Source organism: Anabrus simplex, chromosome 1 (genome assembly GCF_040414725.1).
Source record: "Anabrus simplex isolate iqAnaSimp1 chromosome 1, ASM4041472v1, whole genome shotgun sequence".
Lineage (NCBI taxonomy): Eukaryota > Metazoa > Arthropoda > Insecta > Orthoptera > Tettigoniidae > Anabrus > Anabrus simplex.
This window is the reverse complement of record NC_090265.1, coordinates 688,223,304-688,247,508: the sequence shown is the minus strand read 5'-3', so window position 1 is coordinate 688,247,508 and position 24,205 is coordinate 688,223,304. Positions and strand designations below refer to the sequence as shown.

Here is a 24,205-nt window from a genome sequence, read left to right as displayed (position 1 = left end):
GAGCATCATCACTGACTCCGTGGCCATCATCCACCATCACATTTATGTGAAGAAATAAGTAGGGAAAATAATTTACCATGTTTTATCAAATATAAATCAAATGTATTCACAACAGATTGTCAGAAAGTAAATAAACTCGTGTCCTTATCTGTAGGTGGTGCAGCTCTTTTGAGGCATACCACTATTGGAGGAGAGCTGCATGTACTATTTTTAAACACATACTAGCCCTTCTGCCATTCGGGCAGTACCTAGGAATTGGGTCACCAAGAAAGGCAGCTAATAGTGCTAACCATTATGCTATGGAAGTGGACACAACAGATTGTCAATGTTGATTTATGTTAGTACACTGTGTCTAGTGGCAACTAGATGAAAATTTAGCAGTACATTTATAAATAAATGTTTTCTCTCTCTACTGGTAATCATCTCGCTAATGTTCTTTTTTCCCATTTCATGTGATGATACAGACAATTATCTCGCTAATATTCTTTTTCACTGGACTGAGTGGCTCAGACAGTTCGGGCGCTGGCTTTCTGACCCCAACTTGGCAGGTTCGATCCTGGCTCAGTCCGGTGGTACTTGAAGGTGCTGAAATACATCAGCCTCGTGTTGGTAGATTTACTGGCACATGAAAGAACTCCTGTGGGACTAAATTCTGGCACCTTAGCGTCTCCAAAAACCGCAAAAGTAGTTAGTGGGACGTAAAGCCAATAACATCATTATCAATATCCTTTTTCTCTTTTCATATGATCATACAGACAGTCGCTTTCTCAGGAACGTTCCTCTAGTTAAAGTAGTCTATTATCTGCTTATCACTTGCCTTAGGCTCTAGCCCACTGTTGACCATGATTGTTAAGGCATTGTTAGCTTGATCGAGTCCCGTTGGTCAAAAAAAGTTTCACCGTCTGAATGTTGGCCGGCAGGGGAGAGGAGGTGGTGGTATACAATTTCTAATCACTAGATTGCGTGCCAAAAGCCTGGATTAAATTCAAAATCACTCCGCAGTGCTCACATGGAGTGAAGGCATATCACGCTGTTGATGGTGATTTGTCCGTTGGATGGGGGTTAAGTCTTGAGCAGATCCCTCGATCCTATCCGACAGGAGTAAGCCTTGTGTCGGCACCGGGTTTCAACCTCTCTCTTCCTCCTGTCATATATCATGTCACTCATTTCATCTCATTAACTCCTCTGATGAGGTTGCCATCAGGAAGGGCATCCAATCATAAAAACCCGCCATGACAGATTCATCTCTCCTCATACCTAACCCTGTAGAGAAACGGGACAAGGTTTGGACAAACTTGCCTCAGGCTCTAATAGAGGTGCTAAGCTGGGTGCCCGTTGAGGCTAGCCCAGTGCGGCCAGGCTGGCAAGACGTAAATGCGGGCAGTTTACATAGCAAGCATACATCATAGTGAAGCAAGAGAGTGAACGCACTTTGCAGGAAGGGAACGGTGACTTTTAATTGTTGTTACAAAGCTCTCCCCCACTACTCACCAAAATGCTGAATGGGGTACGGTGTTTAAGAAACAACGCTATAATTGCAAGAAAACCAACATTTACAAGAGATTCCTTTTTGATTTATACTACAGTCAGTTTTCTTTTCTTATATTTATACATTTAAAAAAAACTAACATGTTATAATTTTTGTTTTATTGTACAGTTTACAAAGGTACATGGTTTAAGTGTACAGGCTCTGATTTACAATTCGTTGGATGGGTATGACAGTATTTCCATTTAAAAAAAATTACAGTCCTGCGGGTGCCCAGCACTGTAATTTTCATGACAGTTATATTGTTCAACAGTTATTTACTGTATATTTAAAAACTTCTGCTGTTCCAATTTTAATGACAAAACCAAAGATAATGTAATTGGTTAATGTAACATAAAACATATTTCCATGTAATGAATAGTCTGTTTCAGAATATGTTCTTTTTACTAAAGTGATCTATTTTTGTATGTTTTAGGGTTTGTCGTCTGAGAGCAATGGCTAAATTACCGTCAGTGAGCGATCTCACATCACTGAGTAAAGAGGAAGTGAAAGCTTTCTTTAGCAACATTGACACAGTTCTGGTGGATTGTGATGGTAAATATGAATATTTATCATCCACACTAAGTGTAATTTTTAAAGTATAGTCTAAGAATTGTGAAATCCACTTACATGTGACATCTGACTTTTTCTTGGTCATCTCTTCTGACCTTGAGGGTGTTAGGTTTAGCAAAACCTTGGAAGTTCTTCTTTTTTCTTGTCCTTCATGGCCCTTTCTTTTTTTCTGCTGACACTTTCATTCTTCCAATTTCTTTTCTAATTAGTGTTAAGAGATGATGATGATGATGATGATGATGATGATGATCATCATCATCCTTTCTCCAGCTCCTGCCAGGTGGGGCATTTATGGCACTTCTTCACCTTCCTCTCTCCTTCCACCATTCCTGTTTTCATCATTTTGTCCCTGTCCAGGTTTCTTCTTATACTCCTCTTGTCTCCTTCTCACTCTCGTTCCCTCAAACTTCATCTCCTTTATCTGTCTTGGTATTCTTTCCTCCTCTATCCTCTTTTCTTGTCCGAACCATCTTAGTTTACTGCTGTCAATACTCTTACTTGGGTTTTCCATTTTGACCTCCTTTCTTACATCTTCATTTCTCAATATGTCTTTCCTTGTCTTTCCTATCATACTTAGGTATTTCATTGACTTCTACTCTCCTCCGCACTTGTCACTGTCTCAGCCACATAGGTCAATATGGGTGCATAATACATTTCGTACATTACCTCTTTACACTTCCTTGGTACAGTACTTCCTTATTCAGACAAGGTTTCTCACATTCTGGTAGAATGCATTGTCCTGTTGCACTCTCTTGGTAATCTCCCAGTCTAGCCTTGTATTCTGCATTAATTCACACCCTAGGTATTTGAAACTGCCCACAGTTTCAAGGGAATGACCACCAGTTTACACAATGCCTTTCCCTTGTCTTTCTCCTCTAGATATCACCATGGTCTTGCTTTTCTCTGCGCTGATTTTCATACCATGCCATGGTACGAAGGCAAATCAAATATACAGAGGAATTTGAGGGTACCATTGCTCTTAGTAATAATTCTGAGGTGGGGCTTTGCCAGGATGTTGGTGGAGGTGTCTGGAGAAGGGGTTTGCATACGCTAATGACAGTGATAGCTGGGCTGCTTCAGCACTCCATGAGTGAGCAAGAGGTGCACACGTCTGTTGCGCAATGCATCATTATCAAATTTCTCGCAAAAGAGGGCACCAAACCTTCTGAAATTTTGAGATGGCTCTGCGCACAGTTTGGGGAAGAAACACTTTCCTGACTCGATTGTATGAGTGGGCCAAAAAATTTGTGGCAGAAAGAAATGCTGTGGAAAATGAACCTCATGAAAGGAGACCACGGACAAGCATCACTGCAGACAACATTGTTGCCATTCTTGACATTATTGGTGAAGATCGGCGAATAAAAATTTTGCAAATTATTTTAGCCATAGGAATAAGTTACGGAAGTGTTCATACCATCATCCAAGATGAACTATATTTCAGAAAATTGTCTGCCAGGTAGGATCCTCGTCTCCTCAACCAGGAACAAGACTTTATGCCAGGGAGTTTGTCAGAGACTTCCGCTAATGGTTATGAATTTCATGTTTTTGGTCCGTATTGAACTGAGAATAATATATAAGTAGTAATAATAATAACAACGTAAACGTTTCCACCTTTTCAATACTAAAATATATTCACACATTCTGGTAGAATGCATTGTTCTGTTGCACTCTCTTGGTAATCTCCCAGTCTAGCCTTGTATTCTGCATTAATTCACACCCTAGGTATTTGAAACTGCCCACAGTTTCAAGGGAATGACCACCAGTTTACACAATGCCTTTCCCTTGTCTTTCTCCTCTAGATATCACCATGGTCTTGCTTTTCTCTGCGCTGATTTTCATACCATACCATGGTATGAAGGCAGATCAAATATACAGAGGAATTTGAGGGTACCATTGCTCTTAGTAATAATTCTGAGGTGGGGCTTTGCCAGGATGTTGGTGGAGGTGTCTGGAGAAGGGGTTTGCATACGCTAATGACAGTGATAGCTGGGCTGCTTCAGCACTTCCGCATCGATACGAGGAGGAAGGAGAGGATTTCTTTCATATTGTCACTTGTGATGATAACTTATTACACCCCAGAGTCAAAGAAAGCAAGCATGGAATGGCAGCAAAGAGGCAACAAAGGTCCAGTCAAGGCCAAAACATGCCTATCTGCTGGAAAGGTGCTTGTGACCATTCTGGGATTCCGTGAGCATTTTGATAGTGGATTTTCTTCATGAACAAAGGCCAATTAATGCAGCCAATTACTGTCACCTTTTGGGTGAAGCAAAAGCTGTGTATCGCAGCAAGCGATGCTGGCAACCAATCCAAAATGTTATTCTTCTCCATGACCAATGCAACGCTGCATTCTTCCGCTTTAATGCGGGAAAAACTGGAGGAAATTCACTGGACACCTGTGGAACAACCTCCTTACAGTCCAGATTTATCACCCTGCGACTACCATTTGTTTGGACCACTCAAACAAGACCTAGGAGGACAGCGCTTCAATAATTATGCAAGTGTAGTTGAGTTTGTGTGCAATTGGCTCTGCACACATCCCTCTTCTTTCTATCAGGATGGCATCAAAAGCTTACCAATCTGATGGACAAAGTGTGTATTGAAGGCAGGACACTATGTAGAAAAGTGATCTCTACATGTGTATTTCTTTTGGTTGATGCAATCAATTTAAAAAAAATAATTCCCATTTGTATTTTATCCATCCTCATATTTCTCCTTAAAACAAATACCATCTCTAGGACAGACAGTATACTTGTAGGTCCTGTAATTTCAAGTTCCCATGTTTAATTCTGGCTTAAGCTGATGGCCTGTAAAGGTGTCTAAATGCATCAGCTTTATGTCATAAATTTACTATTGCACATAAAACAATTCCTACAGCCCAAAGTTGTGGACCTCAATATCTAATGATTGCCAACAGTAATAGAATTGTTAGTTTTATCAGTGGGAAGTGTTAAATCAAGTCAGTAATGATTAGAGAGATGTTGTTGTTTTGGTCATCAGTCCATAAACTGGTTTGATGCAGATCTCAATGCCACCCTATCCTGGGCTAACATTTTCATATCTACATAACTACTGCATCCTATGTCCGACTCCATGGCTAAATGGTTAGCTTGCTGGCCTTTGGTCACAGGAGTCTCAGGTTCAATTCCTGACAGGGTTGGAAATTTTAACCATTGTTGGTTAATTTCGCTGGCACAGGGGCTGAGTGTATGTGTTGTCTTCTTTATTATTTTATCCTCATCATGATGCGCAAGTCACCTATGGGAGTCAAATCAAATCAAAAGACCTGCACTTGGTGAGTGGAACATGTCCTAGGGCACTCCCAGCACTAAAAGCCATATGCCACTTCAAAAATACTACATCCTACATCTACTGTAATCTGTTTGTCGTATTCATACCTTCGTCTACCCCTACTGTTTTTACCGCCTACACTTCCTCAAAAACCAGCTGAATAAGTCCTGGGTGTCTTAAGATGTGTCCCATCATTCCGTCTCTTCTTCTTGTCAAATTTTGCAAACTCGTTCTCCTCTCACCAATTCGATTCAGTACCTCTTCATTTGCGATTGGATCTACACATCTCACCTTCAGCATTCTTTTGTAACACCTCATTAAAAAGCTTCTATTTTCTTTCTTTCTGAGCTAGTTATTGTCCATGTTTCACTTTTATACAATGTCACACTCCAGGTGAAAATCTTCAAAAACATCTTTCTGATTCCTATATCATTGTTTGAAGTGAGCAAATTTCTTTTCTTAGGTAAGGCCTTCCTTGCTTGTGCTAGTCTGCATTTAATGTCCTCCTTACTTCTGTCATCGACTGGGCAAGTTGGCCGTGCGGTTAGGGACGTGCAGCTGTGAGCTTGCATCTGGGAGATAGTGGGCTTGAATCCCATTGTTGGGAACACTGAAGATAGTTTTCCATGGTTTTCCATTTTCACATCAGGCTGTACCTTCATTAAGGCCACGGACGCTTCCATCCCACTTCTAGCCTTTTCCTATCCCGTCGTCGCTGTAAGAGCTATCTGTGTTGGTGCCACGTAAAGCCAACTGTAAAACAAAAACTTCTACCATCATTAGTTATTCTACTACCCAAGTAACATCTACTTCCTTTAAGACTTCATTTCCTAATCTAATATTTCCTGCACCACCTGACTTTGTTCAACTGTACTCCATTACTTTTGTTTTGGATTTATTTATTTTCATCTTGCACTACTTCCCCAAGACTGTCTGTATCATTCAGCAATTTCTCCAGATCTTCTGCAGACTCAGATAGAATAATAATATTGTTCTGGGGTATTCTGTGGAATGCAGAAGTGAAGGAAGGTGCAGGTTTGAATGGGTCTATCTACGATAGTCCAAGATTAATTTAAAACTTTAAAATAAAGGTTATATTTCTTTTCAGATATTAAATTTTAACAAAACAACAAGATATCAGGTACAGAGGTAGTTTTATACAAAATAGAAAAGCAGAAAAACCGAGAATTGGTAAGTTACATTTTGAGCTCCAAGCTCATAATTTACAAAGGTCCCAATATCACTAATGTTGTGTTTAGTTAGATAGACAAGGAGGGAAATCTCCCAAAACACAATATTCAAGAGCACTTTCCTCCAACAGTTACAAGTTACAGCCTTCCAAAAGCACCACTCAGTATTACACAAATATCTATTACATTACATGAAATGAGCCTCTATGCTCTGTAATTCAACCAGGGAGACTGCATCCCCAAACCCTAACCGCCTACTCAAGGCGACTTTTATACTAGAGATTAGAGCGTCTTCGCTCAATAAAATTACACTTTCAGGCCTCTCTAGGCATAACCTACATTTTACAAAATCATATCAATTGCCTTTTTCAGTTTATACAGGGGTATCTAGTACCCATTCTACTGAGACTTTATGGAGATCAACAGGTTCAATTACTGGCCCCAAAAATAAAATGAATGGAGGCAGACACTTGCGCTCTGTGAAATCAAGAGGTTAAAACCCTACTTGGGCTTGTGGTCCGATGTTGCAGAGGCTAATCCCAAACTACTGAGGTGACTAGATGGACAAGTTAATTTACTATTTACAAGGGAAAAATAGTTACAAAATCGTAGTCACCTCAAGATTAATTGAAGGGGAATTCGAAAGGGTAATGCACTCTCTATCCCCATTTTTCAGTTAAGTACTTTGACTTACTTGAACTTTTAAATGAGAAGGAAGGAAGTTTACATTTTAGGAAATTGACTATTACATAGTTAAAGATAGGAACCTTCCCCTCGACTACTGAGATAGAAATATTCTGGCCAGTACCTGGGCTGGTGTTCTGCTTACCGAAGAATGAGGTCCTCCGCCTCCTCTCTTAACACACACACTCAGTAATATGACGATCAATAAGACAAGTTAGCTCGAAAAGGTGTCAGCTTTTATACCCGAGAGGAAGGTTCGAGAAGGCTCTGGACTAAAACCAGACACACCCTCTCATTTTTATTGGACAGTCAAAAAGTTACAAGAAGCCTATGCTTGGCTGAAAAATAAATACACAATATTTATGATTGGCCAGACTCCAAAGCTGGTGGGATAAGAAGGAAGGGTTGCCACCCTTGAAGTATCAAAAATAAGGAAAGTCAATTCAGTTCAGAAAACCTATAAACACAAAACTTCTTTAAATTTCTAGTTATTCCACTTTGCACCAGAGTGCATGACATCAGTTCTAAAATAGAAATATCTATGGAGAAAAGTCCAAACTTCTTGAAATAGTTGTTGCAAACTGTGATACACCCAAAAAAATATAAAAAAAATAAAAGAAATCCAGTCAGTTTAGGAAACCTTAAAATAATACATTACTCTATCACTTTAGTAGTGACATCTGTTGATCAATGTCCCAACTTCTTGCACTAGATTTTTCAAGTTTTGTATGTTAGATAGCGTTCTTCAAGGCACTTCATTTAAATGCACGGGGTTGAGGTGTACCTCCTGGTACAAATATCATCGACAAATCTCAGAATTTTTATTTGCCCTGCTTGGATTGTGATTCCTTTTCCAAATACCTCCTTGATTTCCTTTATCGTCTGTTCTGGATTGTTGTTTCATTTTCATAGCCTTTGATTCTTATCTCTGAAGACTGATTTTTGTACAGATTTAGAGAGATAAGAGCATGAAAAGAAATGCATGATAGGATAAACACAGTGGCAGGACAGTGTTGAAAGAAGGAGGAATAGGATGAGGAAACGAGGACAAATGCAAGAACACAAAATGACAAGGACAATTCCCAAATTTTCATACATTAACATCATATAGGTGGGCTTTCTATTCATTGATCCCAGTGTTTCTGCAGCCATTTCATCTCAGCTGCCTGATAAGGATATGTCTGCTTTCCAGCTTCTCCAGGAGGGCGGGCTTCAACACTTGTTTAGAGGTCTTGTTTACAGATTTTCAGTCCTGATGTGGGAAGTGTTGGATGTGAAGAAAGCCGGATTTTTTCTAGGGCCTCCCCATGTGGGGGTGGGCAGCAGTGCTCCTAAATAGGCATGTCCAGACACAGATCCAGGACTGAATTCCTGAGTAGTGATATGTCTCGGAAAGATGACCATTACACATCTGCCACCAGTGTGCAGATCTAGACTAGAAGCTCCCAGTTTTATCCAAAACCTACTCCTGCCTTCCTTATCCCATCGCTGTTGGACTTTGGAGCAGGGTTGTAGGTACCTGAAATAAAAATATGGGACAGATGTGCAATCGAGGAAATCAACGAGCTCTTATTCTACAAGTTATAAACTTTGTTTAAAAATATTATGCCTATTATTATGTTGATATCATAGTGCAGTTTATTAATATATGCCTTAACATTTATACACAGACTGAAACTTACAGTACCTACCAAGTTGGCCACATGGTTTGGGTCATGTAGCTATGAGCTTGTATTCAGGAGATGATGGGTTCGAACCCCACTGTCGGCAGCCCTAAAGATGGTTATCTGTGATTTCCCATTTTACACCAGGTAAATGCTGGGGCTGTAGCTTGTCTTAATGCCATGGTCATTTCCAATCCTAGCCCTTTTCTATCCCTTTGCAACCATAAAACCTGCCTCTGTCGGTGTGACGTAAAACAAATAGGAAAAAAAACACCTTAGTTTATTTAATTATTCATACCAGTTCTTTCAATTTCAATATATTTTCATTTCTTTGAAGTGCTGCTAACAGTTTTTTTCCATTCGTAGCACTTTCATAAAAATCTCTGCATGACATTGAAGAAAAATTTACAGAAATGAACAGCTGAGACCTAATCAAGTCAACAGAACATAATATTTCTCACAGCTGACAATTTCACATGAACATGGGATGGACTCGGACTACCTCAGATAGCTGTCCATTATTACGCATCTTATTCACCAGGAATGACAACCTGAGAACTGCAAACAATAAAATAAAAAGCAATTTAAAAATCTACAAACTCACATCAGATAAACCAAGGAGTGAAGATATCTGTCCTCTTTGAAAGAAAGAAGAAAAGCTCTTGGTACTTATCGGAGTTGGCGTATTTCTCTTGAGATTCAAAATACGGGACAATTGCTGTCCCAGATAGGTAATGTCTGGGACGCAGGACATTTAATACGAATATGGTACTGTCCCGTAAAATCCAGGACGTCTGGCAACCCTGCTTCAGAGAGTGAGGGAAGATGTGCAGCCAAAAGTGCCACTGGTGTGAATTTGTTAAAAGTAAATCCCAACTTGCCGGGGAAACACAACACACTATAATATCAGAGCCAGATCCTGTGGCACACATGAAATGATACATATGATTGAACACTGTGACTTCAATGAACTACCACAGAGTCAGAATATAGTCGAGATGCGCTTCCACACCTTGTCTGCCTGGCCTGATCTCCTCTACCTGTACGACACTTGGAAACCGAACAGTGAACAGTCCTCCTCCGTCTGTTTTGCCGTTGAGCCAAAAAGCTCGATGACTTCCAGTGTCAACCCCTGAAATGGAAATACATCAAACTGAAAGTTCAGTCAGATACTGGGAACTTTTAAAATCTATTATGTGCTCCTTTCAATGTTCCTGTCTTTCTATATATAGCATGATTTATACTTGTTTGTTCCTTTCCATTACATATATTGACTTATTGAGTGCAGTGAGAAACTTATGTATAAAGAAATTAAGAGTAGGGAATATTTATAGGAGTGAAGTGTTTAACAGGGGTAACGAATGTTGGGGTCTTTTTATATCTGCTTTTAAAAATATTTTCTTATTCTTTTGTAGGGGTTCTCATTTGTTCTGGTGCTTGATTGTGATGTCAGGTAATGGTAAACATTCAGTGATTTGTTGTGGTGTTTTTGTATATAAAATGAACTAAGTGAGAGACAGAAAGACGTGTTGTGAAGGTGCTTCTCAAGATAATTCTTTGAGATACGTCAACAAAATGCTTGGAGAGACAGTGATCTAATTCAAGCAAGGTAGGTCAGATCTGAATTTTCAGGGGAAGATGGAGGGGGAGATTAAAGTCTCCTACATTTGATGTTCCGACAGGGAAGCCTGGGAGTTGTTCCCCTCTCTCACAGAATTTCATGAGGGAAGAGGGAAAAGAGAGGAAAGGAAGGGAATTGGTGGGGGTGTGCCTCCCCCCCTTCACCGTCTAACAACAGGTTAGCCTTTGGAAGGTTGCGGGGGCGATCCAAGAGAGGGAATATCACGTTGACTGAGCTCAAGTTCAGTCATCACAGACTCAACACATGGAACCTTTTTTATGTTTATTTCTGTGTATATTTCCTCTACGTAGCTAATGGAGAAATCTGTAGTGTTGTGGAAGGAAGTAAAGGTATGGTATGGTATGTGATGCGATGCGATGCGATGTGATATATTGACTTATTGGGTTCCTTTTCTCCTTTTGTGTTTGTCCTGTGTTCCTAATCTTTTAACACCTGTATTCATCATTTCTCACTCCTCCCTTTTCCTTTCTTTATCCAGCTTTCTTCTTTGCACATCAAGACTGAGGATCTTTCAAAATGTGTGTTGAATCCCACTCTTTTGATGAAGCTGGGAAATAGAAATGATGTTGTTGGATGCAGAAGAATGAGAATTCATGGGGAGAGAGTGCCTGTTCATTTAAAGACAGCAGTCTATGAAAATGAGGAGATTGAGGTTATTAAATCTGAATGCCAATGACAACATTATGTCTCTCTTTGATTCTAGGTGTGCTGTGGTTTGGTAAGAATCCTCTGCCAGGTTCGATGGAAGTGATAAACAGATTGAAGGAACTAGGCAAGAAAGTATTCCTTGTTTCAAATAATGCCACTCACACTCCGGAGCAGTATGTGAAGAAATGTAGCATGTTTGGGACCAAGGTAGATAAGGTAATGTGTAGTAACATTCTTACCCACTTCTCAATCATTGCGTTAAGACATTCACAGTTTTGTAATTTCCACAGGCTTTTAATCCTTACTATAAGAAAATAATAGGTTGGTACATTATTTAAAGTCTCGTTGCTAAACTGAGATGAAGAGTGGAGTGCCTTATCGCCACTCCTGTTCATCATAGTAATGAACTGGATTGTAATATCTGTCAAGAAAATATACCAAACACATTGGTATTTACTGATGATGTATTGATATGGGAAGAAACAGAAGAGGAAGTACAGGAGAAACTGTCTCTTCGGAAAAACTTACATTTGTATAAATACGTGCCACCTGCCTTAACCGACAAGTTGAAAGAGAGTCCGATTCCTGCTGAATATGCTTATTCAATTATTGATTGTTTATTAATCAACCACCTATTCAATACATAAAAGTCTTAAGATTAGGATTTTATCCTTGTTACATTACTTGGAATGGGACTCAAAATTAAATCAGGATCTTGATTTATTGTTAAAATGTGTATTAGAATTTGATATTTATATACTTAAAAACTTGTTAAGCAAGTCCTTATGAAATAGTTGAAAAATAGTTGTGATAATGTATTAAAGTATTAGAACAACAGCATAAGCTATAATCAATAATTAACTATATCTAGGATACATAGTATAATAGCATATGGTGTCTATGTTATGTAATCTATAAAACTATTATAATTTCATTGTTTGAACTATAGAAAACTCATTCCAACAGGAAATACCCATTAATTAAAATGTTAAAAATACATATAATGTCAACATTAAAATTATAAAGACATCTGGTTTGAAGTCCTGAGTATGAAAGATTAACTTTAATTAATGACATTCTTCATAAAAATGTATAAACGTATGTTGTAATTCACAAACATTGAAAAAGAGTTCAGAGTATTAAAACTTCAAAACAACAATATATGAAGTTAAATTATCATGAACACATTATAGGTCAACTTTCATTGTTGTAATATTGGTAGAGAACTTAAAGGAGCAAACAGCGCAACTTGAAGAGGCTTGAAACGTGTTATTACAAGCAAGCTGGTCGAAAGGGAACAATCAAACCTTGAGTTAGATGTTGTTAATGGGCAGAATTGCCGAGTGAGTATTGAAAGTCTGCAATTAAAATATATAATTTATTTAAAATATATTGTTTATAGGGAGTAAACTGACTAAATGAAGTTAGTGAAAGTTAGTATTGGCACTTACCCCTTAGACCGCTGTGATGTTATCTAACTGTGTTGAGTATTTTAGAATTATTGGCAGTTCCTACTTTCGTGCTGTAGCTGTGAGGCTGTGGTGGAGGGGAGGCGTGCTTGGGAAAGTGGAGCCATAGGATTATTTGTTGTGTGCAGAGGAGAGTTGACAGGAACAAGGGAAGGGGAGGGGAGGAGTGTACCTGCTGAACCGGTGAGAGTATTTATTGACTTAGCATTAAAGATTTAGAAAAGTTATCTTGAGAATTTAATTCTTGTAGTAGATTCAGAATTTGTTCATAAAGAGTTCTGGTTTTTGTTGAAATGTTTATCTAGATATATATATATATGTTTTCAAATTCAATCATTAACCTCGATTCTTTTTATGATATTTAGATCCCGTTCTCTTGTGGTGAATTGATGTCCAGTATCCCTCATGTGGATACTCATCTCGGAAAATTTATTGTGTTTTTGCGCGTTATAATGTTCTAAATATCTAGTTTGAAAACCTGCGGCCTGTTTGACCAATGTATGAAAAATTACATTTCGAACAAGTGAGTCTATAAATACCGGAACCTGAATAGCGGTTATTAGTTAGATTAACTGTGTTGTGATTAGAAAATATATTTTGGTTAGTATCAGTGGCGGCTGGTGGTTTAAAAGTTCAGTGGTGCACAGTTTTTACCAATGATATAATATGATTACAGGCTAATTTTCAAATCTAGATACATCAACAATACCCTTTTATTATTAAAAATAAAACAAACATTTTATATTTCTATTTTCAGGAATATTACTATAACGCATTAACATTTTTTCATTTAAAAACTCTTTTACCATACTGAAATGAAACACTTTGAGGTAGCCTAATTCCGGTATTGAAAAAAATATCCTTTTGTAACGTATCTGGTTTCGAAATTAAACGTCGCGTGGGCCTTCCCATTCGTTTCACCTCGGATTGTTCCTCAGCAGTCCGTTGCGGAAACGGCTCAGACATTAAAGACTGCACCGAATTCATGATCTGGCAAAATACCACTAACTGATAAAAACGCACAATAATAAAAACACACATGCTGACACGAATGTTTACACAATGAAATCAATAATCTACTTAGCTTGTACGCACATAACAAAGCTCACGATTATATTGAAAGAAATGGCGGTTTTTATTATCAAATTTAGAGACATTAGTTATATATCCAGCCACGGCCGACTTGATGCGTCGCTCTAGCCAGGACGAATAGCTCCAACTAGCTCCTTACCGAGCGCAGCAAGGGATCCAACCGGCCGTGATCCAGCAGATGAACTTCCATCTGGTGTCACTAGATGACACTCCTGTTCTATAACAGAATCTCACATTGAGCAGCAACGGTCTCTAGCGACTTCGCTAGTAGTTGGTTACGTAGGAGCACGGCCGATTTGATGCGTCGCTGTAGGTAGCTCCTTAGCGCAGCGAGGGATCCAGTCGGCCGTGGTAGGAGGAGCCAGGTTGATAAACCTCCATTTAAGCAATGTATAAGAAGCCACGCCTATCTTTTCCTCTCCCCGCGCACCCCTCTAGCAGCCTAAAAGCACACTTCTAGCAGCCCCGCGCACCCCTCGAGCAGCCCAAGTTTCATCCTACCTCAGGTTGACTTCTCGCTGCAAACTTTTCAACTCCTGCAATGAACATCTAAGAGTAGCGGCTTGTTAAGTACCCTGTAGTCAATATTTGCTCTTTCAAGCTCTTGAAAGGTTTGTCTTGCTGAATAAAAATACAGTAGTTGAGTAATCCAAATGATAAAAGTTTACCTAAAATAAACATAAAAATTTAATGGGGGTAGCGCAAACCTGCAACCTTATGGAGAAACCGCCCCTGGTTAGTATTCTGAGTTTTGAAGGCAATATTGATCTCTTGTTTTTTTAGGGGATTAGCAACTTGATGAATAAGTTGGATTAGTGTAAGTGAATGTTACATATGTCTGTTTATTAGATTTAATTAGATAAAGATTTGTTGTTAATTTAAGTTTAACTTTGTTAATGATTTTATTGATCATATCAATATTGAAACCATTAAAACGAGCTATCTCTTTTTTATAATCTAGTTCTTTTTTTAAATTGCTTTTGAAAGAGGAATTTTTAAAGCTCTGTACATTAAACTATAGTAGGCTGCCTTTTTGTAAGAATTTGGGTGTAGTGATGTTTTATTGTTAACAGGGTGAAGGAAGGTTTTCTGTAAATTTGGAAATTAAATTTGTCAATGATACGTGTTATGTTGATATCTAGAAAATTTATGGAGTTATTGTTCTCATCTTCTTTTGTGAACTTTATATTACTATCCAAACTGCTTAGGAAACTAATAATGTTATTACTATTATTGTGTTGTTTATCTATTATGACTAACGTAATGTTATTTATTTATAGCCCATGACTAAACCTTTCTGGTGATATATTTTGTTGTTGAAAATAAAGTAATTATTGTTCAGCACAAAACTTAGTATTTTAATACATTTTTCTATTTCAATTTTGCTTAGGGTACTACATTTAAAGAGATTGATTTTGATAATATTAATGGTTTCATTGATCAGAATATTAGGGTACATATTTGTAATATCAAAAGAACATAATGTATGGTTGGGCTGTAGGTTAAATTTATTTAAAATATTGCATGAATCAATAGGGTTTTAAATAGGATTTTCATTATTGAATTTAAAATGATTTTTAAGAAAACTGTGGATAAATTTTGAGGTTTTGTATGTGGAACTGTTTCTGCCGTTAACAATTGGTCGAATGGGAATATCTTTCTTGTGAATTTTGGGCAAAGCTTTAGCGGTGGGTATTTTTGGGTTCATGTTGATTAGTTTATGGTATTCATGGTCATTTAAAAAGAAAACGTTGAATTTTTAAGGAGTGTCTTTAAGTTTCGTTGTATTTTTATTATGGGATCTTTATTATTGGTTGTATAAGTTTTATTGGAAAAGAAATCTTCAGTTTTTTTAATGTAGTGATGTTTGTTTATTAGAATAGTTGTACTCCCTTTATCAGCTCTAGTTACTACCACATTGTTAGTGTTTATTTTAGTTTTTAATTCTTGGGTCTGAGATTCTGAGTTGGTTTTTATTTTATTAACTAGGGTAGGTAGTTTCTTTTTTATTTCATATTGATATCATTTTGTTTTTCTAAAGGAATTTTTTCTAAATTAGACTCAACCTCTGCAATTGTAGTGATTACATCATTAATTTTATGGGGATTGGGCCAATTATATTTTCATAAGGACTTGCTTAAAGTTTTAAGTATATAAATATCAAATGAATCGGTTATTTGAGAAACCACATATGTCCATTTTTGGACAAAATGGGTTTAATGCATATATGTGAACATTATATGTATTCACATCTTTCATAGAGAAATCATACATGTCCACCTAATTTCAAGGGTTTTACTGGGACCTTGAAAATCGTGTTTATTTGAGTAAGCACACATGTCTAGGACATGAGTTGTTTCTCAATTAAACATTTCTGGTGGCAACCATATGAACTAATGACACTAGTCTCTATAATTGTCGCTGTTAGACAGCTGTTGTAGTTCATCATGGAAGAAGTGAAGTCGATATGGACATTAAGGGATGGAAAAAGGGACGTAAACAAGTAGAGTACAAGTGTGAGATTATAAAGAAAGCTTGCGTTAAGGGCTTACAATATGAACACTGGAAAGGGGAAATAATGCAAGAAAGACATCATGGGGAGCATGCAAGTAAGTATACACAACATAACCTAAAATATTAACTTCAATGTTTGACTGCCTCAGCTTCTAGATGTGTTTATTGATGTTTGTTTTGGTCTATGATTCAACAGATGTGCAAATCAGTGCTACAGGAGGATTACTGAGGAGCAACAATGGGAAGTGTTCAACAAATTCAGAAGTTTTGACACCAAGAATGAGCAGGACGCATATTTACAGAGCCTGATGGAAGTTGTCCCAAAACAGAGAAGAAGGCCACGTGTTATGGATGGAGGTAAATAAAAAAATCAAGGATTCAAACATAGGATATCAACGTCATCTTCAGGACAGTATGTAGTATGTAAGTCTGCATTTATTGGTATACACGGTATCACTCTAAATCGAGTCCGTAAACTGGCTAACCTACTAGCTGCAGGAAAATCTCCTATTGATAAACATGGAAAATGTGTTCCTGGTAATGCTATCAATGGAGAGATAACAAGTGCAGTCATGGACCATATAACTTCTTTTCCATATAAGGAAGCCCACTACTCCAGAAAAGACTATAAGTATCTAGATGAGAAACTTAATGTCAAGCAGATATTTAAACTTTTCAAGGATATGCATCCCGATACAAAAGTTAAGTATCACTATTATCGCAAAGTGTTCCTAGAATGGTTCTCTCTGTCATTCGGACGATCTCAAGTTGACGTCTGTGGTGATTGTGAAGGATTAAATATTAAGATTAAAAGTAAAAGTCTTAATGCAAATGCTAAGCGTGTGGCACTAGCTGAGCTCCAGATTCACAAGCATAGAGCTAAAACGTTTTATGGGAAAGTCAAAGACGTGGAAGTGTTAATGCAGACAAGGAATGATATAGCAGCTATCAGTATTGATTACATGCAGAATCTCCACCTACCCACCATTCTTGTTCAGGAGTCATTCATTTTACCTTTGGCAGCTCATACTTAATGTTTTTGTATTCATGATCACAGAACAGGAAAAGCAAAATTTTTCGCGTACTATGAAGGTGTTGGGACCAAAGGCCCAACCACGTTTGTTCATTTATTATACAATACCTTGAAAGTGTTCCACATGATGTGAGGGAATTACTTGTGTTTTCCGATGCTTATGTTGCACAAAACAAAAACCACTTAGTCCTACGAATGTGGCTAACACTGACAGGCCAAGGTCGGTTCAATGTCATACACCACTATTTCCCTATACGAGGTCACTCGTTCATGTCCTGTGACCGAGATTTCAGTGTCATCAAAAGGAAGGTGAGGAGGACCGACAGAATTTATTTGCCGAAGGATTATGTTGAACTAATAATAACATCAAGCAAAAAAAATCAATTTACAGTCATTATGGTGGAAACCTCTGATATTCAAAACATGGTGGCCCCAGTTTTACAAGAAAAATACTATTTCTGTAGAATCATATGGTAAGCATTTAGATAGAGAACACAAAGTACCTTTCCAAATAAGCAAATTTAATTATTTTACCTTCAACAGTGACATGAATGGATCAGTAATTGCAAGGCCCTACATTGACAGTGTGGTAAGTCATACATTTTGGCTGTCCGCAACATCTTCAGTGCCATCATTACCCACTATGAAAGCATACCCAGAAGGCCATCTCCCAGTCAATGAGCAAAAAATCAAAGATGTGAAGAAACATAGATATTTACCCAATGAGGATGAAATCAACAGCTTCTACTACAAGATTTTCTCCTGGTCTACTGTTAATAGGCAGGATGCATCTGAGGGCCTTGACTGAAAGACATGACAAGACATTCTCTTGGTGTTGTTGTCAACAGAGAAGATGTCCCTAAGCAACTATAATAAGTGATATTGTTAAGACGGACAATGTTAGAAAATGTTCTGAATTTTTGAATGTAAAGTTGTTGTATGAAGGGAAATTTAAAGATGTAATTTTATTATATAATAAAAGTGTGATATGTAGTGTGCTTAAATGTTTGTAAGCATTAAATAACCTCATTTTGTTATGTTTTTACAAGCAAGAGTTATTTTATTAGAGAAATCACACATGTCCAGTGACTTTCAGTCCCCATATCACTCTTGTTTGAAAACTTTTTTTTTTTTCAAAACTGACCAGAATTATTACAAAAGATGTGATAAATAATCGGTATAAAAACTAGACACAAATTCCAAACATTAGAAGCTGTAGGCAGTTTTTTCCACTTTTCTCAAAACTAGTAGTAGTGGACTTTTGTGCTTTCTCAAATAACTGATTCAAATTCGAATACACATTTTAACAATAAATCAGGATCCTGATTTAATCTTGAGGCGATACGATGGCTGAAGGTGCCTGCAAAAAGGTGAAACATGTCCCATTCCAACTAATGTAACAAGGATAACATCCCAATTGTAAGACTTTTATGTATTGAATAGGTGGTTGATTAATAAACAATCAGTAATTTAATAAGCATAGTGAATTTCAATATGGATTTATGATATTAATTACTTGCAATCCTGCTGGATATGCGAGCACATTACCTTTCTTGGACAGAGCTGGTTCTCTGCTCCATCTACTGCAACTGGACTGTGATACAAATATTCTGCGCTTACTTTGCATATCCCCGGTACTTCATTCTAAAACTACCTTCTTCTATTTAGTTATCCAGCTACTTCTTTGTCAATCATGTGACTCTCCCACTCCCATGATGTCAGTTCTATCTCTTGTAATTTTCTGAACAAACTTACATTCATATAAATACATGCCACCTGCCTTAGCCGGCAGGTTGAATGAGACTCCGATTCCTGCTGGATGTGTGAGAACGTTACCTTTCTTGGACAGAGCTGGTTCTCTGCTGCATCTACTGCAACTGTCTTCAGGTGAGAAAGAGAGAGAAAAATAATGTGTTATACCTTCTTTTACTATTCTATTCTTCAGGTTACTGACGTAGCTGGAAGTCATCGACTTACAGGGCACTATTTTGCATTGTGTGTCAATGTGCTACATACTTTTGAACTGCTGTAGGTCTAATTCTGTCATTCAGTGCATCCGAACAGTTCTAACTTTATATGTATTATGTAAATCCTCGTGTGTTTCGGACTCATTGCTTCGTACTTCTAATAACAAACATTTTGTGGTCGTGTCTCTCGGGTTCCTAACTTCCTTCATTCCCCTCCCTATCCTATATCTTGTTAACAGTTTGGTATCGATTCAGATTGGATACTTTTGTATAAGAATTTAAGAACTTTACCCTCTAGTCCATCATTCATTTAGGTATTTTCACTGAATTTGATTGTTGGTAAATTACTTTTTTTTTTTGTTGATCTTGTTAAATAATTAGCTTATTTTCTTGCCTAATTTAATATTGCGCTTCTTATTTATTGTCCAAATACATTCCCCTGGCATGTTAGTGTTTGTAAAATTTTCTTTAGAGATGTATGCACATGTATGGATTAGGTCGACTACTTAACTCAAACTGTCATCACCACTTTTTTTAATGTAATCACCTGATCATCTTGTGCTAACATTTTTTGAGTAACTTATAATCTTAAAATCACATTGGAAATTATTCCTGCTATAGTAAGTTGTTATCTCCTGCTGATCAGAAATGTATACAGTATATTTATTGGAGCAAAAGTAACTGTTAATATTGAAACTATAATTTTCTTTAACTATATTTATCATTGACACTCTACATTTTTGGAACCCTCTGGGGCTTATGATCTGATATTCTACTGCATGTGCCTACTATAATAACTGTTTAATTATTATTCTTGTCCTCCTTACCTGTTCTCTATTGTCAAACTCGAACTCGCCCAATAACTTGTTACAGAATTTGAACTGAAAGTGGGCAAAGACCATAGGTATTACTATGAGCTGAAAAGGAACAAATTCAGACAACTGTTTGGAGGGAATCAAATTGGAATTAGCTTCCCACTTTAAGTACCTCTTTGCGTAGGACCGACACATATAGGTTGTATGGCGATGATGGGACAGGAAAGGGGTTAGGAGTGGGAAGGAAGCAGCCTTGGCCGTAATTAAGGTACAGCCTTAGCATTTGCCTGGTGTGAAAATAGAAAACTATGGAAAACCATCTTCAAGGCTGCCAACAGTGGGGTTCAAACTTCAGAAGTATAATCTCAAAAGATAATATATTCAAGCAGGAAATAACAGTTCTTACAATCAAGCCACTTTACTTTGGGATTAAAAAAAAATAGGTACTCCAGAAAGCCAAAATACTTATATATTACACTTATTTTGTACAAATTCTCATCATGGTTTGGAGAGGGAGATCTCAGTAGAATTCAACCAAAAGAAATGAAATTCATCAGATGAATTAAAAGATCAGAAATGAAGTGAATAGGAAGGTTCCTTTTGTCATTGTTATAAAGAAGCATAGATTGCAGTGGCACAGACAGTGAGAGAACTGCAAGGAAATACTTCAATATCAAAATAGAAAGAAAAAGACCAAGAAAACATTTGAAGAAATTAGGGATGGAGGGAACAGGATTCACAAGGGAAGATGTACAAGAACAAGAAATGCATGAAGATAGGAAGAGTGGTGAGCTCTTGTATACCACACTTAGGAAAATGGAGTTGGAGAATGATGATGATGATAATATGACTGACCATTAGACAGACCGATTAATGTAAAAATGGACTGATAATTCCATTGTATCATCCCTTATATTGTCAGCCCTGCAGTGTAGGGGTAACGTAGCTGCCTCTTACCCAAAAGCCCTAGATTCGATTCCCGGCCAGGTCAGAGATTTTTACCTGGATCTGAGGGCTGGTTCAAGGTCCACTCCACAATTGTGATTACAATTAAGGAGCTACCAGACAGTGAGATGGCAGGCCCGGTTTAGAAAGCCAAGAATAGCGGCTGAGAGGATTCGTCACGACACTACATAATCAGTAGACCTTCAGGCTGAGCAGCAGTTGCTTCGTAGGCCATGGCACTTTGGGGCTCTTGTGCCATGGGGTTTGTTTTATCCCTTAAATCAACTCTCAGCACCTCCAGGCCTGGATTTAGGTACAGAGCCGCTCCTAGCAGTGCTAAAATTTGCCACCATTACTCCCAGAAACAAAAGAATTTATAAATAGATGGGCTGAGGGGCTCAGATGGTTGGAGCGTTGGCTTTCGTATCAGCTAGGTAGACAGAATATGCATTGAGGAGGTATTGACCAAGATGTGTAAAGAAAAATACCTATGTAGGACCGTTAAGATCAAGAAGCTCTCCTACTTTGCCCCATCTCATGAGGCGCCTGGAAAGTTAGTCTCTCCTCCAAATAATTATACAAGGGAAGATCAAGGGGAAGAGAGAACCCATACGTCTCGGCTGGAGAACCTGCAACAGTGGTTCGGACAAACAACTATTGGAAAGGTGCCATAAACATCCCAACCCAGCAAGAGCTGGATGAAGGAAATTAATGATGATAATGATGATGATGATGATGATGATCACTGAACATATGCCTGACTTCAGTGAAATGCCAGACATGTTAGATAATCAATTCAGTTCAATTTTATTTACAAGTAGGTGATGATAGTGAGAGACGAATGGCATCATAATTTTCAAAATTTCATACACCATGTAACTTCTGTCCTAATTGTCCTAAGTCTACAGCAATTGTACAATTGTGTCAGACGTTAGATTCTCTATTCACTGATACATTATGGTTCAGACAGTCGATATGAAGCAAATTAAGAAATTCTTGCATTTTCAACTCCACACAACTGTGTCCCCAAGAGCCATAAGTAAACCGTTGTTGTACTTTCATCTCATGCTCAGAGAGGGCCTTCAAATAATACCTTACTGGATGGGGTCAAAATTGATTTTTTAGGTAGTCAAACAGACCACATTTTGCATATTTTCAAAGTTTACAGTTACTGATTGGAGAACTGATGATTTTCATAGCACAATTTTTATATTTTTTATTTTTATACAGGCCTGTGAAGTAAGACGATGTACTGTCAAAACAAGAGAAAAAGCCTCCTTCTGGAAACTGCTGCCCTAGGCATCTGCCTAGGTTGCCTAGTTCTAAATCGAGCACTGACTATCACTACTGTTATTTAATGTTAGTTGCCTGTGTTTAAGTTTCATACTGGACATATAGCCTTAGCGATCAAGGCCACCAGGTGGGCTAATTCGAGTCCTGTTAGTGGAAAAAAAATTTGTTATCAGAATGTTGGCAGCCAGGGCAGGAGAGGTGGTGGTACACAATTTCTAATCGCTAGATTGCGTGCCAAATGCCCGGAATCAATTTCAAATCTCTCCGTAATGTTCATGTGAAATAAGACCTTATGAAACTCTTGATGGTGATTCGTCCATCAGATGGGGATGTTAAGCCTTGATCAGACCCTTTTGGGATTATTCAACAGGAGTAGGCTATGTGCTGACACCAGGTTTCACCCTCTCTCTACCTCATTATCACCAACATTCAAAATTATTTCAATCATTTTTGAAAGCAAAGCAAACAGTGAATTTATACATTGTTTCTTTATGCTGTTTTCTACTCTTCTTCTACTTCTTTCATTTCACCCTCTTTGAGGTACATTGAATCAATCATTTCTCTATGTGTTGTTGTTTTCTTAGTGCCCAGTATTTCTTCATTCTTTCTGATCTTCGTTTCCTCTCATCTTCCAAGATAATAGGTTTGGCTTTTAATGTAGATTTGTCTTGGAACCTTATATTTTCGTCTTTAGTTATTACTTTAGTTGTTCAATCGAATAGTGAATTTTCTGTAATTTTTAATTCTACTAGGTCTTTTTGAGTTTCTTTAAACCAGTTAGGTTGGGTTTCTTTTTGTGGTCACAGAAGAAGTAAAAAATTTGTTTGGTTAATCTATTAGAGTTCATTTTGAGAAGATGACCGTAAAAATTTATCCTTCTTTTTCACATAGTATCTGAGAGTTTTTTGGTTTTCTTGTAGAGTGTTTCATTCTTGATGTATGTTATCTTATTATCCTGAAATTTTGGCCCTATGATCTTTCTTAAAATTTTCCTTTTTTTTCAGTTCGAGTTTCTCTGTCTAGCCTTTGAAGTTCATCTTTAGTGTTTCTGCTGTGTATAGTGCTTCTGGTTTAATCACTGTTTTATAATGTTTCATTTTGGACCCGCATGAAAGGGGTTTCTTGTTGTATGTATTTTTTTGTTAGTTGGAAGGCCAGATCAAGTTTATTTTTCTAGGATTCCATTGCTTTGCATTCCACAGCATTCCAACTAATCCATTATCCAAGATATTTGAATTCTTTTACTATTTCAACCTTTTGTTCTTGGACTTTGAGATATTTATGTGGATGTTTGTTGTTTTTCATGATATTGGTTTTTTCTAAGGAGATGCGAAGACCTATTTTAGCTGCTTGTTTCTCTAGTTCAAGGATTTGCTCCCTTGCTTCCTCCATTGTTTCAGCAAACAAGGCCCTATCATCTACTAATTTTGTTTTAAAATTGTACATCCCCTCTCCAAACCCCGAAAGTGGACTGTTTACCCATAAAAACCCCCACAAATATTTCTCTTTGGCCGGGTGGCGCCACACCTTTAACAACGCACCCAGCTGACGCAACAAAGCAAATAAGCTTGACACCAAGATGAAGTCAGCTTTCCCTGTAATGTATACCTGCATTATCTATGATGTTGGCCCAGCAATCCCGGACGAAGAGATCCTTAAGGAACTCCGTCTGACCGGCACCTACGCCGCCACCAGACTGAATGAAAACAGCGCTCCCACAAGGAATTTCTCTTATATTCCCCATCGCTGGAGGACTATTACAATGCTATGGATAATGGGTCTATATTCAAAGACAGCAGTATTACTTAGAAGAGACCTCATCGAAGCTACTCGCCCAGCTGATGATAGCACAGCAACAGCAGT

General features: G+C 37.8%; 1 protein-coding gene and 1 long non-coding RNA gene across 8 annotated transcripts in view; one reads left to right on the top strand and one right to left on the bottom strand.

Annotated features, from left to right (window-relative positions):
* Positions 1 to 24,205, top strand: part of LOC136857331 (glycerol-3-phosphate phosphatase) — a 150,656-nt gene that overhangs the window by 107,441 nt on the left and 19,010 nt on the right. For all 7 annotated transcript variants that reach the window (XM_067135928.2, XM_067135929.2, XM_067135932.2 and 4 more), the window contains exons 2-3: positions 1,962 to 2,080; positions 11,270 to 11,430. In XM_067135928.2, the coding sequence (XP_066992029.2) occupies positions 1,981 to 2,080; positions 11,270 to 11,430 (261 nt within the window). In that variant the 5' untranslated portion in view covers positions 1,962 to 1,980. The remainder of the gene's footprint in view (positions 1 to 1,961; positions 2,081 to 11,269; positions 11,431 to 24,205) is intronic.
* The window catches only part of LOC136857332 (uncharacterized), a 28,702-nt gene continuing 10,992 nt past the window's right edge, over positions 6,496 to 24,205 (bottom strand). The window contains exons 2-3 of the long non-coding RNA XR_010858527.2: positions 8,952 to 10,056; positions 6,496 to 8,779 (exon numbers count right to left, since the gene is read on the bottom strand). This is a non-coding gene — a long non-coding RNA (uncharacterized lncRNA). The remainder of the gene's footprint in view (positions 8,780 to 8,951; positions 10,057 to 24,205) is intronic.